Raw genomic sequence first — 14642 nt, 5'->3', positions numbered from 1 at the left:
AGTTAGCACAGTATACTAACTAATACTATTTTATAAATTATAATCTCCTAAAAATCAAAATCTAACAAAATAATTGCAACTTATATTTACTTATAAATAAAAATTTGTCATATTTTTTTCTTAGAAATTTAATGTAAACGAGCTTGAACAAGCTTTAAACGAGCTTATAAATGAACACGAACGAGCTTGGAAACGAACATGAACGAGTTGTTCGCGAGCCTTAACGAGCCGAACACTAGGCTGTTCGAGCTAGTATCATTTATTAAACGAGCTTAAATTTTTTGTTCAAGCTCGTTTATTTGTTTATTGAACGAGCTTTGACCGAGCTTGTTCACAAGCTGTTCACGAGCGTATCAGCTCATTGACATCCCTACCCTTCTTATAAAATGGGTGCAAATAAAAAAAGGGAGTAGTAATAAGAATACAATGATTTTTTTTTTGTTTTTGTATTCTATAATCTATACTCCGTATTACTCTCTCCTTATTTATTTAAGGGATACATTTGACCGGACACGGGTATTAAGAAAAAGAATTGAATGAAATAAAGTAATAAAACAAGTGGGGTTGGGTAGATATTTTAATAGGTAAAACAAGTGGGGACCATGACATCTTAGGGGGTGGGTGTAGGGTGTAGTTTTGAAATTATTTGTTTAATAGGGTGATGGGACATATGATATAGAAGTATTAGATAAATTATTTAATCAGATGATGGGATTGATAAGTTACTAAAAATGATAAGTGTATCTTTTAGATAAATACGGCCGAAAATACAGGTGTATCCCTTAAATAAATACGGAGGGAGTACATGAAGTAGTTTTCATCGCCATCTTCACAAAACCACGTGCATAATACAAGAATGAAAAAAGACAACTTGAATTATTAAATTCTCGGAGAATCATACATTGATACATTATTGGTCCTGAACTCCTAATTGTTAGTGACTATCACAACTGTGTGGCCACAATTAATCATATTAAAATTTCTTATGATCTTTACCGGAATTAGCAGCACTTAAAGTCAATCAAATATTTTTCAAAAGTAATGCATGCATCTTTCTCAAAGTTGTCAAGCGTAATCACGTAACTTGCTGTATTTAAGTATTTTTAAGGAAAAATTCGCCCCAACTAGCCCACAAGGACTTTGAACATACGACCTGGATAAGTATGTATTTTTTTTGGGTGTGAACACACCTGCATTGTAGATTGAAAACACGGTGAACAATTCCAACCATCGTTTTAACCAATGGCGGAGCCGGGAATTCAACGTTGGGGGGGCGAGAAATAAAATGGAACTAACAAAATAAGGGGGGGCGAGGAAAAAAATGAAATTAAAAAAAAGAGGTATGGTATTAGGTTTTGAACCTTAAACCAAGGAGTATACATGAAAATAAACTAGAAATAACCATTGAGGCAAGTAGCATTTAGTGATATATTTTAGTATTTATTACTATATATAACTGTTCTTAAAAATTGTTGGGGGTGCGCGCAGTTAGTCTAATTCCTGTAAATAATTGGAAGAGAGAAGATGACTAACTTGTTGGAATGGTGATTTAGACTTCTGAGTACATAACCTTTTATCAGGATCGTTCCTGACATTTTAGGTGCCCTGGGCGAATCATTGATAAAAGAGGCCCTTATGCATAGTGTAAGCCCTTAAAATGCTACCATATGTATATGTCTGTATTACATATGAGAATTGGGGTGTATTTAGTTCTCCTTTACATATTTGCACCATATTAACAACATAATAGAAATATACAATGCCATTAAACAATTAGTCATGCAAAAAGAATGTTCTAATAATAATTTAGAGAACCCATAAAAAGGAAGTATAATTAAATAAGAAGTTGATACGAGTAGATATCAAAACGACCACACTTGTACAGGAACAATTCTATAGGTCGTACCTCTCTATCCTAGAGCTCTTACGAGTAGATATCAAAAGAAACAAAGAAAATCAGAACTAAAAATCTACTAAAGGGGAGAGTGTAGAAAATCAAGTTAAATAACAGAATGAGTAAAACTTCCAAGCGTTGCGGATCGAACCCGTACTCCATGCCAAAAAGTAAATGGTACTCAACTAACTAGGCCACCAACGTTTTATGTGTAATTGATAGAGTATAAAACTAATCTTAGAGCTTCAACCATCAGCTTAAGCTTATGGTTGAGTTGGTCCTTTGACATGGTATTAGAGCCAACGTGACGCAAATGTCATGGGTTCAAATCTCACTTACCCCTAAGGGGTATATTTCGCGCTGGGTATGAAGAGGTCTATGCTGCATCCACACTTCAAGCCCAAAGGGCTTTCATGTGAATGGGCGTGATAGAGTATAAACCTAATCTTGGGGCTTCGAGTTGGTCCTTTGACCGTAATGTCTCGGTTTTTCATGTATATTACTTATAACTTGGCTTGTATAATTTCTGGCCCTTTTACTTCGGGGGCCATGGGAGGCCGCCCTTCCATTCACCCCTCAGGGCTGGGTCGGGCCGGGCCAGGCCTGCCTTTTACAAGTTGCAAGAGTTTGCTTTTACAGGAACATAATGCACAAGTTGAACTGAATCACCTAGAGTTGAATAACAAGGATACTTCAGCAGAACTCAAAGAGCTATTTTCCAAGTAAAACGCGGTAGAACTTGAAACAACACCATCACTTATTGATCCACTGAAAATCTGCTCTGATTTTGGCCAGTTTTGTTCGTTGGCTTGTGGCAAATGAAGTGACAAAACTGCTTCGATCTCAAGTAGAACTTCTTTCATGGTGGGTCTACTGTTTCTGTCCTGGTTCAAACATTTCTCTGCAATTTCAGCAATAATCAGGAATTCTTCTTTCGAATCCTCTTGTAAGACCCGAGAATCTATAATATCGAGCAAACGAGGGTTCTTCATATGAGAAAGAAACCATGATGCCAAGCTTTTCTCTTCTTCAAGTGCACTTCGTACTGCCTTTTGTCCTGTTAAAAGCTCAACAAGAACAACACCAAAACTATAAACATCACTTTTCTCAGTATACTGACCTAATAAATGGTATTCCGGATCCATATAACCAAATGTTCCCATAACTTGAGGTGTAGTTACATGGGTTTGATCAATACCAACTGTTTTCGATGTCCCAAAGTCCGATAACTTAGCCCGGTACGTATCATCCAACAATATGTTGGAAGATTTAATGTCTCTATGGAAAATAGGAATAGAAGAAGATGAATGTAGATAAGTAAGGGCTCCGGCTGTATCAGAAGCAATTTGCAACCGCATTTTCCAAGTGATTTGAAATTCGGCACTTGGACTATGAATATGATGATCGAGCGTCCCGTTGGGGATAAACTCGAAAACTTGCAACGGGGCTTCGTTTTCCAAACAACACCCTAATAACTTCACTATACTCCTGTGGTTGATTTTTGATAAGATGAGCACTTCGTTGACAAAATCTCCAACTTCATCAACCACTTTACACAGTTTTATGGCAACGATTCTTCCTGTACTCAGCATTCCTTTATAAACGGTTCCCTGACCTCCTCTTCCGAGAATTCTATCTTGATTGAAATGGTCAGTGGCTTTTTCTAACTCATCAATGGTGAACATTTTGATTGCTGCCACGACACTGTCATCGGTAGCCATTTGTTCTTGTAATAGTAACCCGCCATTTTGCTTAAAGTATTTAACCTTTTGCTTCATAATCTTTCTCCTTTTGATTATAGTAGAAAACCACCAAGCAACAAGGAGTAGAACTATTACTCCCAAGGATGAGCCTAGTCCTGTAAAGCTCACAACAAACACACATTAGAATTACTAGTTGATTAGTACTTCGTATATTTTTGGCTTAGAAGGTTCATTAATCGCAAAGCCGTTTTTAGTAGTAAAACTAATTGATACTCCCTCCATTTCTGAATACTTGCAAATCACTGTGAAGTGAAATTAGTTTATTAATAAAATCATAAAGTCATCTAAGGGAATGGAATGACGTGATAGGCCACAAGTCGGGCCTGTGTCATGTCAAATTCATAGCTAAGCTGACCATCTATCTGCCCCTAAAAGCAAGAGCATGATGGTTCTAGGTGCTCAAATTAGATGTAGATTAAGGAAGAAGTAAGATCCTTTTAGCAGGGTCTTATGGGTAGTGCTGCTGAGACACCTGCCTCTTTCGGCCATTTCCGAATACTTGCAATATTTTCTCTTTTGGCAAGAGACTACTAATTCTTTATTGTTTCTTTCTCCATGTTACCCCACTTGCACCAATTCTTCATTATTTCTCTCTCGCACAAACAATTAAAATATCCATCACTAACTCCACTTGCACATTATTTTATTTATTTTCATGTTGTGTACGTCCGACCCCCCCCTTACCCCGCTTGTTGCGGGAGCCTCTTTGAGGCATTGGGGTAATGATAGTAATTATGATGATCTCCGTACTACCCACAAACATTCATGAAACTAAGCACAACCACAAGTGTTGCAGTATTCTGAAAACGCAGGGAGTACATCTTCCTTGATGGAGGATATCATTGTTCATCAAGTGTCACTTCCAAAATGAAAACATGTTCTACTTTCATCTTTTAAAAAAATAAAATAGATTGAGAGATTACCAAGAGTTATTCTTATGAGGTTTGCCGCCCTCTTGTTAACAAATATGCAACGGGTCCCAGATTTTAATCCGTCACCAACATATCCACGAGCACAGGAGCATTTGTAACTCCCCGGAGTGTTAACACAAGTCATGTAACATGGATTGTTTGGACCAGAAACACACTCATTGATGTCTATGCAAAAGTAAAGCAGAAACCAAACATCTTGTTAGTAACCAAATTGGCTTTTGTACTTCCCATTGAACATTTACCAAATAATAAAAGTATGGCAATAAACACTAACCTGTGCAACCAGGTTGAAGATAAGGATTTCCCTCGTAGCCCGGGAGACAGCTGCATCGATATCCTCCCTCAGCAGTATCAACACATTTGGTATTTGACTGACAAAGATATGGATTACTAGTTGAATTTATCTTCACTTGGTTGCAAGAAATCTTTAGTTGTACGTTCCAATCGAGCACCATAGGAACTTGTTCCATAATTCTGTTACGCACATCATCGGTATTATTAGTCACTAAATCAGAAGCCCCGCCGAAGATGAAGCTGCCACTTTTAGCATAGAAAGCATAACTACAAGACTGATCAGATAAACTTTTGCCTATTGTCGTTAGTTGACCATCTTCCACACTGAATAGAGTAATTGAGAACCCTTGCCAATTCCAGCCAAGTGGGAGAGACGTCTGGCAGCATCCCAATCCTGGACAAGAACCTGCTACAGGCTCAGCTCGGTTGTTGCACATGGCAATGCAACCAGCCCTTTGATATTTCGCAGCATCATCTCCAGAACCACCAAACACTGCATAATCATTACAGCCAATGACCGTGAGCTTGTTTGCAGTGCTTGATACAGTAAAGGGAGAACCCCACATATCTAACAACCCTGTACTGCTAGAGCTCAGATTCTTCTGGGAATCATGGCAACTTGAAGCTACCCCGGAATTCCGGATCACCATTTGGGTCTCGGTTATATCGAAGATGTCCCAACCCCAGGCTATCACAGGGAAGGCTCTAGGAGGGTTGTAGGAGGTGTTGCATATGATGCCAAATGAACCTGAAAAGTAGCATTTCTGACCAATGCCAAAGGGGTACGGGATGGTTAAGTTACCACATTTCTGTTGGCAACCTGGTTTGCTGGTTTTTGCTGCTGTGATCATATTTTTCGGTGTTATCAAAGCGTCAGTGCCAGCCAATGTGGCGGCACTCACTGAGAAGAGTAAGAGGAGAAGCCATGAAAGATGCATGTTTTCAACTCAAAATTTATTTTCAAATTTTCAGTACTCCTAGGAAAACCTTGTTGGAGGCTTATATATGAAAACCTTGTTGGAGGCTTATCTATTCCACTTTAAAAGATGCATACATAACTCCTATTGACTAAAGAAGACCATAAAGAAAAGTCAAGACACAATTTGGTAGGACATCCGAAATTTCAATTTGTCCAACAAATGAGTGCAAAGTACTTGGCAGTTGGCACTTGGCACTAGTCTACAAAACTTTCTTCAATTATTGTACGATATAAAAAGAATTGGGTAGGCCTAGATGACCTTGACATAGTTGAATTGGTGTATGACTATAGGTAGAGTGCCGTAGCGGACAGGGTCAGACAGCTCAAATTTCATAAACCTATAGGCCAGGGAATTGAAAGATGACTAGGTCTGTCAACAACTGACCATGGAAAAAAAACGTGGTCGCGGTCGCGTTGTCGCGGAAACCGCTTGTAACGGTCTAGTATAACGGATCGCGGATTTCGCGGTGTTAATTTTTTAAAAAAACTAACATAAGTCGTTTTTTAAACTTTTAAACTCATATTTTAGCATTTGTACTTCATATTTTAGCATAAAGTACTTCGTATATGGAATACTGGTAAGTGGACTATAATTACCTTTTATAAATACTACATTATATAGAAAATGGTGGGTCAAGAAATAAAACTAAAAGAGTAAATAGTGGGCTGACAACTGGATGCATCACATGGCATTTTTTTATGCAAATGCATTTTTTAATTAATAAATAAATGGTCAAACAGGAGACAGTAGTGTAAATGCATCTTTTTAATTAGTAAAAGGTGGTCCCACTATTCCACTGAGGGCGGAGAGGCCAATATCTGATATGTATTTTTCTTATCTCTATTTTCTAAACGACAAAATAGAGATAAGAAAAAAATTAAAGCAGGTGCTATTTTTCAAAGAACAAATGTCATTTTGGAAAAATTGATGCCATTTTTAAATAACCAATGCCATTTTCTAAAAACGGATGCCATTTTAAAAAAAAAAAAATTTTGTCCTTTAGCGTTTGTCTTATCCCTATTTTGTCGTTTAGTGGGTGATACAATACATATCAGATATTGATTTATAATTCCTCCTATCACACATGGCAACAGGATTGTAAATGCATTTATTTACTTATTTAATAATTCTATGGTTTAAAAAGTACTCCTTCCGTCCCTTAATACTGGCACCGCTTTCCTTTCCGGGCCGTCACTTAATACTTGCACCGCTTCTATAAATGATTTTTTTTTTACCAATATTATATTATTTCCCACACTTCCCTACTAACCCACTCCCTACAAAAAAATCATTTAAAAATTCACACCAACTATATTTTAAAGATACCCCACTATCAACTACCACCCATTAAATTAATAAGTCAATTCAAGTGTCTTAAGGGACGGAGGGAGTATTCGTGTTTGGGTTTTCATCTTCCGAGACTTCCCTCCCCTCTCACCTCTCTCCTCTAACAGTCTAACCAGACCGGTCACCTCTCTCCTCTAACCACGCCGGAGATTAGTTTTCGGCCATGAAACCCAGTGAAGACTCGCAAGTCGCAACACTCAGGCGACCAGAAGCCCTATCAATTTGAGCTTCGTAGATGTCTCGAAATCCCCCAATTGCAGATCTAGGGTTTTAAATTTGGTCTCAATTTTCAAAATTTCCAGAAATTTTTCGGCCGTTTAAATTGTGGAACGGTTATGGAACGGCGTTCCACCGTTATGTAACGGCCGTCGCGGCGAGTCGGAGGTGATTTCCATCGCACCGTTATAAAACGGGGTTTCTCGGAACGCTCATTCAAATTTCCGTTACAAAGCGGTCGTTCCGTAACTGAACGACCGAGTTTTTGTTCCATGCAACCCAATCCAACTGACATCCGACAAAAACTGAAGTGACCCAAAAAGAATTCATACATTCAATCCGCATGAGCACAATGACACTGCACAAAACATTATCCGATTATCTCCGAAGCGGTTTTACCCCGACCGTAACCGACCAATGACCCCGATTTGACAACCCTAAAGACGACCAACTTGGAGGGAAAAGTTAACATTTTGCATACGGCCACTTAGACGAAAGCGACCTATGTACCACACTACCACCCGGACTCCATGAGATAGGGGGTCTTTTTCGGTTGTTAACCTTCCGGTTAAACAAAAACTGAAAATGTACAAGTGGTTTAACCAAAGATATAGGCTTAAAATACACTCATGTTGGTAAAAGTTTAACATAATATCCTTCAATTTAAAGTATGTACAGTTTGTTGTACATATTATAAATTTGAAGATATCTGATCTGCATCATCTAGTATTGAACAACAGAGACTCTTCAGCGGAACTTAGAGACGTACCTTCCAAAGAAAACGTGCACGAACTTGAAATACAATCGTAGTGTGAACTTTTCATTGTCCCAGTAAACACTTGTTCAAATTCTTGCTTCTTTGGTTCAACCATTTGAGGTAAATGAAGTGACAAGACCATTTCTATCTCTAACAACACTTCTTTCATTCCCGGTCTTCTCTTGCCATCCAAGTTTAAACACCGCAATGCGAGATTAGCAATTGTGTGAAACTCTTCCTTCGAAGCCTCTTGTAGGATATGAGAATCTACAATATCAAGGAGGCTAGAGTTTTCCATGTGGGTAACAAACCATGATGCCAAACTTCTATCTTGTTCCAAGTCCTCCAACGTAGCACGTATTGCCTTTTGTCCTGTCAGAAGCTCAACAAGGACAACACCGAAACTATAAACATCACTCTTTTCGGTAAATTGACTGGATCGGAAGTATTCGGGATCTAGATAACCAAAAGTTCCCATAACACGTGTAGTTACATGGGTTCTATTAATAGCCACAAATCTTGAAGTCCCAAAATCTGATAACTTTGCCCTGTACATGTCGTCTAACAATATGTTGGAAGATTTGATGTCCCTGTGAAAGATGGGAATAGAAGAGGAAGAGTGTAAATAAGCAAGTGCTCCAGCTGAATCAGAAGCAATTTGTAACCTCAATTTCCAAGTGATGGGAAACTCTTCACATGGGTTATGAATATGACGAAAAAGTGTTCCATTGGGGATAAACTCGTACACTAGTAATGGGACTTCCGTCTCCAAACAACACCCCAACAACTTCACTATATTCCGATGATTTATTCGTGATAAAATCACCATTTCATTGATGAACTCTGTCACTTGGTTCTCTCCCTCCACTATTTTAGACTTCTTTATGGCAACAATTCTTCCTTCACCTAACATCCCTTTATATACAGTACCACGGCCTCCTTGTCCAAGTATTCTATCCTCATTAAAGTGATCAGTAGCTTTCTCTAGCTCAACGATCGTGAATATTTTCATTCTTGCTACAACTTCATCGGTAGACACTTCTTGTTGCAGCAACAGACCCCCATTCCTCTGAAAGTGTTTAGCTCTTTGCCTGACAGCTTGTCTTCTTTTGATTACTGAATATAACCACAACCCAACAAGAAAGGAAAGTACTGATCCTAAGGTCACGCTGAGTCCTGCAGTTTATATGGTTGATTATTGTACTAGCACATTTCAGAAATAGTGTGTGAAAGGCAAGAAAACAACAAGAAGCAGTTCAGTAGCAGTCACATATATTTTCTAAAATTCTTCATCTTGTGACATCAGTTAGTTTATTAGCTTAGTTTCTAGACTGTGGTTCTAAGTAGTTTCTTTTTTCCTGAACTGTATATATAATAAGGATAAGCAGCTGTAAACTTTCTCCGTGTTTTTGGTATGTAATCCGTACTTGTATTAAAACAGGAAATACTCAATGAAAAATGGAGAACCAGAGTTGCAAGTGATGGCAATGAAGGATTTAAATACTCTGAGTTCCTGCTAGTTTAATATGGTATCATAGCTCTCTGAAAAATCAATTGAACTTCCAGTTTTTACCTCAAAATTGAATCTTGTTCATAGCTGTCATCTTCTTGCTATACACCTAAATCAAATTCTGCTATTGGTTAAACTTGTAACGTCACCAAGAGACTAATGTGGAATGAACTGAATGGTATTGACCCTCTACCCATTTGTTCTTGGTTGTAGAATGAACTGATTGGAATTGACCATTTTAACAATTTGTTATGTAACATCACTGAGAAACTGCTGAAATATCAGGAAGATAAAAGACAAGTGAAAATTTTTATGGGACACAACGACAATTATGCAGTACTATGAGAGTATGAGGCACTAGTCTAATAATGAAGCCTGCACCTAACATCATCTTGTTATATAACAAAAGAAACCTAAGGAAGTCAGTGACCACACGCAATTTTACCCTGAATCAGCAGTAACGGTGGTGCAGTATAGGTATGCTTCTATCCAAGGTAAAGGATAAAACAACCTTGGGAATTCTTGCAAGACCTATCTCAACTTCAGGGTAACAAGGTCACACAGTACCAGTGGACAAACATTTAACCATGGCAGTAGACAGATAAATCACAATTATTTATGCGATCTTTGTAAATTTCCAGGACACACCATACTGCCAAAGACAGAGGTTGAAAAGTCCATTATATCCAAATAAGTTCGGTAAGAACAAAAGATTGAATTGGCAGAAGATGGGGAAGGTCCTGAAAATGCAAAATCAAACCAACAGAACTCTCACACCAAGAGGACAAACCATTACCACCAGCTTATGCAGTTGCTCAAAAGTCTCAATAAGCAAAGTAATGGTTCAGACGGATTGGATATGAATCATATGACAAATGAACCAGAGGAGCAACAACAACCAACAACAACCGTCACTGCTGACTCAGGGGGAAATGAACCAGAGCAACAACAGCCATCAACAACAAACAACAACAACCAAAGGAGCAAACAATTCTAAATTAGGAAACTTATGCGCCTATTAATTAAAGCTTCTTGTCACCTCATTACAAAACCCAACATTTTAAAATTTACAAGAATGATCCAGCCTTCAAATATTTCAAAATATAGTGCACCTAACCTTCCTAATGGAAGATGTCATGCATACTTCATTTTATCATTAACAAAATAATATACAAGAATATGTGAAGCAAAAGTTTTACGGGGGGAGTTCAAGAAAAGAGACTGCAGAAAGAAAATGTTCATAGGTCCACATACCTACCAACAATTTATATTGGCTACGATGAGCACTATTAGGATCAAGAATACACGGATAATTCGCCGTGCCATTTCCGATGTAGCCTTGTGGGCATAAGCATTCATAGCTTCCAACAGTGTTGACGCAATATGCTGGCTCTTTACAAAAATTGTGATTTCCTTGCGTGCATTCATCAATATCTAAATATAAACACATGATAATTGATATTACTATGATATTGTTCTCCTAATGCTTAGAATCAATAATTAGTGTACCCTTTCAGTGAAGTTGTGTGTACCATTGCTAAAAATATGCAACGAAATAAGAACTAAGAAGAAGGAATTACCCTGGCAATCATGAAGGTAGGGGTTACCCTGGAAACCGGGGTTGCATTGGCAGTGGTATCCCCTTTGGTATGACAAGTTACGGCACGCGCTATTTCTCTTGCATATGAACTCCCCTGATGATTTTGCAGCTTCACAATCTTTTGTTCCAACTGTCCAATGGTGAGCCACTGGAAGCCGCAAGTTCTTGAAATATGTGGCATTATGGGTTAGAAAATCCCCAAGAGAAGAGGGCATTGCATCATTTGCAACCAAAAATGCAACACTGCATGGATTGAAATCTAACACATTCTGGTGATTATGATAACTCTTGGCCTCAATGCTAATATTGTTCACGCTATCTGGGATGAAACCCATACAACAACCAATACCGGAGCACTTATTCCCCAAAAGATCTTTTTGTGCTTTATTACATAGAGTCATGCATCCAGAATTGAAGAGTGTAGCATTAGTGATTCCTGTACCACCAAACCATGCATAAGTGTCGCAACCAATGGCAACAAGAGAGTTTTGTGTGGGCGATATAGTAAATCTTCTTAACAAATCGATCTTAGATACAAAATGAACCTCGCCATCTTTGTCATAGCAGCTAAATGAAACATAGTGAAGTACCCTGAATTCGCCTTCTAAAGTTATGCTTACAACCTCTAAATTGGCATCATTAATTAGAGTTGGAGGCTCTGTACTATTGTCACAAGTGAGCTTGAAGTAAATACCATCTATCGGGTTATTGTAATGACATTTATCCCCTATGCCAAATGGGTATGGGATGGTGATATTGCCACACTTATCGGGGCAATTGGAAAGGGCTATCTCTATCTGTGAGGGAACATTAGATGCTGCTGCTAATGGAAAACCCACAATAATTTGGAGACATAATATAGCTAGTATCACCCACATCACAGCAACAACAATATTTCCCCATTTCAACATTTTTGAGCTTTGTTTCCTATGAATAGATTGTATGTTGAAACTTGAACTTCATTAAGGTCTTCACATCCCTGATCACCTATATTTTAAGGCTGCAGCAAGAGTCAAAACTAGCAGCGCCAAAGTCGTCTTCTGTAATTTTATTATACGATTTGGGTAGACTAAAGAAGATCTGGAGTTTGGAGAACATACGCCAGCGAAGCAAAAAGCACTAATCTACAAAAGTCTATGCAAATTGCCATTATTCTATACAAGTAATACTATGCAACAAGGCTTATGTAGACTTAATTAAAATAGATCAGCCTTGCCGCAGTTTGGGTAGATAGTGGAGACCTTCCATCTTATTATATGTCTCATCTCCGTACTTAATTTCATCAAGCAGCAGTTGGTCCTAGTGAGTAGTTATATTCTCCGTAACACACACCCCCCCAAAAGTAGAGGCTATTTAAATACTCCTTAATTCATAAAAAAGAAACAAAATTTTCTTATTGATATGAGAGACATCTACTTGCTCGGACTCTTATTTGGGTGTTATGTCCGACAAGGAATCAGAGGATCCGTCACTCCTCTGACAGTCTAGATATAATACATTTCATACAAAGTCACTATATATTTGGGTGTCATGTTGTGTCGAAGGATAGGAGGATCCTACACCTACGCCCTCCTTCAACTAGAATGTCGAAGTAACATAGGGGGACACGAATGGCTATGTGATGGGATTCGATCTCGCACACCCCAAACCTAAAAGACTAAAATCAACAAACCTAAAAGTCTAAAATCAACAAAGCTAGTTGACATTCAAACCTGTTACTACATTGATATATTAGGGAGAGTATTAGGAGCAATAAAAGTTTAGAATTTAAAATTTTGGTGTGGAATATAATTAATAATTAGGATTTAAAATGAAACTGAAAGTAGCCATACCTAAATTTCATAACAAATCTTCCCTCCAAAAAAAATCTTATCAAATGCATATGCACTTATGCAGTAACAAATTGTGAATTTGTGATATTGAACAAATAAAAATAGAAGAAAAATTTGAGCTTACCAGCACAGCAAGGGCGTCACTTAGGACGGAGAACGGAAGCTAATCGCCGGAAAATTCAGAAATGAAGAACAAATCAACTCGTTAAGGCGTCATTTTGGACGGAGAACAAGGCCAATCGCTGGAAATTTCAGATTTATTAACCGAAATAATAAGAAATTCAAGAAGGCGATTGGACTGAAATTGAAATTTAAGTATTACGTTTTGAACATCAATACCTTTGGGAGGAGAGAGAATAAGAATTCAGATCTGAGCATGAAGTCGGTGGAGATGCTGGTTGAAAGAGTGTCGCCGGAGGTGGTGAGGCAGTGGTTTGTCCGAGGGGAGGTTGTCAGAAGTTGAGTAGGTGTTTGGACTGGGCGTTATTTTGAGCCATCTCCGTCGAAATCACAACCGCCATTGTCCGCCGCTCGCCGGAGATTCGGACTCTATTAGTTAGGACAGGACTCACACAGAGTCACAGCCTCACAGGACTACAGTGAGTACAGTCTACAGAACTAACAGGAGTCAATTGTCCTTTCCAAACGACACGTTTGTTTGACATATTTTTTTTTTAGGAAAGTATTGCTTATACTTTCGCTGCTATTTTTTGAAATGACACTATTATTTAGCCATGTTTGTTAATGTACTCCCTCCATTTCTTTTTGATGTATCCATTTAAGAAAGTGGGGAGTTTTTAAGAAAATTGAAATCTTGGTTTGTATTGGTATAAATGTAATGATTGGGTGTAAGAAAAATGATTGTATGTAAGAAATTATAATAAAAAAAGAAGAGAGAAAATAATAAAGAAATAAGGTAAGAGAGAGGAGTGATAATGATGAGTGATAGAGGAGGTGAGAGAGTGGGTATATGGGGAAGGGAAAAGAATTAAATAATAGGGGTGGGGAAATTTAGGTGTGAATATGGGTTGAATCTTTAGGTATTTTGGTAATTAGATAGAAATGTAAGAGTATTTTAGGATAAAATGTATGTCCAAAAATAGAAACGGATACAACAAAAAGAAACGCTTAAAATGGAAACGGATACAACAAAAAGAAATGGAGGGAGTACGATTTTAAACATTAATATCTTTTATTAAAAATAAGAAAAAATTATAAAAAGTTAATATTTGAAAAATATTTATTGAAACGAATCTAATAAGATCTCATACAACTATATTTTTTTTTTAGTATAAATCACAAAAGGAAGTCAAATGAGCTTGTATGAATAGTGTCAAAAATTCAATTGTGTTACGTAAATTAGAACTGAGGAAGTATTAATTAATGTGACAAATTGTAAATAAGAACTAACAAGGTGATGGGCTATAAAATTGTTCTACCCTTTTAACATGAGAGCAACTAATTGCATCAAAATAACATCTACGGAGTAATAGATAAGACATTATAAAGCATCGAAT

At 37.7% G+C, this 14642-nt stretch overlaps 1 protein-coding gene across 2 annotated transcripts; it reads right to left on the bottom strand.

Moving 5' to 3' along the window:
• Nucleotides 1–1793: 1793 nt before the first annotated feature.
• On the bottom strand, nt 1794–13781 carry LOC110799608 (wall-associated receptor kinase 3). 2 transcript variants are annotated; one of them, XM_022004890.2, is made up of 8 exons: nt 13465–13781; nt 13250–13367; nt 11274–11729; nt 10948–11127; nt 8196–9359; nt 4864–5376; nt 4581–4754; nt 1794–3752 (listed from the first exon to the last, which is right to left on the bottom strand). In XM_022004890.2, the coding sequence occupies exons 3-8, from the start codon at nt 11692–11694 to the stop codon at nt 2560–2562; spliced, it is 3645 nt and encodes a 1214-aa protein (XP_021860582.2). In that variant the 5' UTR covers nt 11695–11729; nt 13250–13367; nt 13465–13781; the 3' UTR covers nt 1794–2559. The 2 variants fall into 2 exon arrangements, with proteins under 2 accessions (XP_021860582.2, XP_021860581.2); XM_022004889.2 differs by lacking the exons at nt 13250–13367; nt 13465–13781 and having other exon boundaries at nt 11274–13089.
• Between the last annotated feature and the right edge of the window lie 861 nt (nt 13782–14642).

This window comes from Spinacia oleracea, chromosome 4 (assembly GCF_020520425.1).
Source record: "Spinacia oleracea cultivar Varoflay chromosome 4, BTI_SOV_V1, whole genome shotgun sequence".
Classification (NCBI taxonomy): Eukaryota; Viridiplantae; Streptophyta; class Magnoliopsida; order Caryophyllales; family Amaranthaceae; genus Spinacia; species Spinacia oleracea.
The sequence above is the reverse complement of the archived record's forward strand: the minus strand, read 5'-3'. Positions and strand labels throughout refer to the sequence as shown.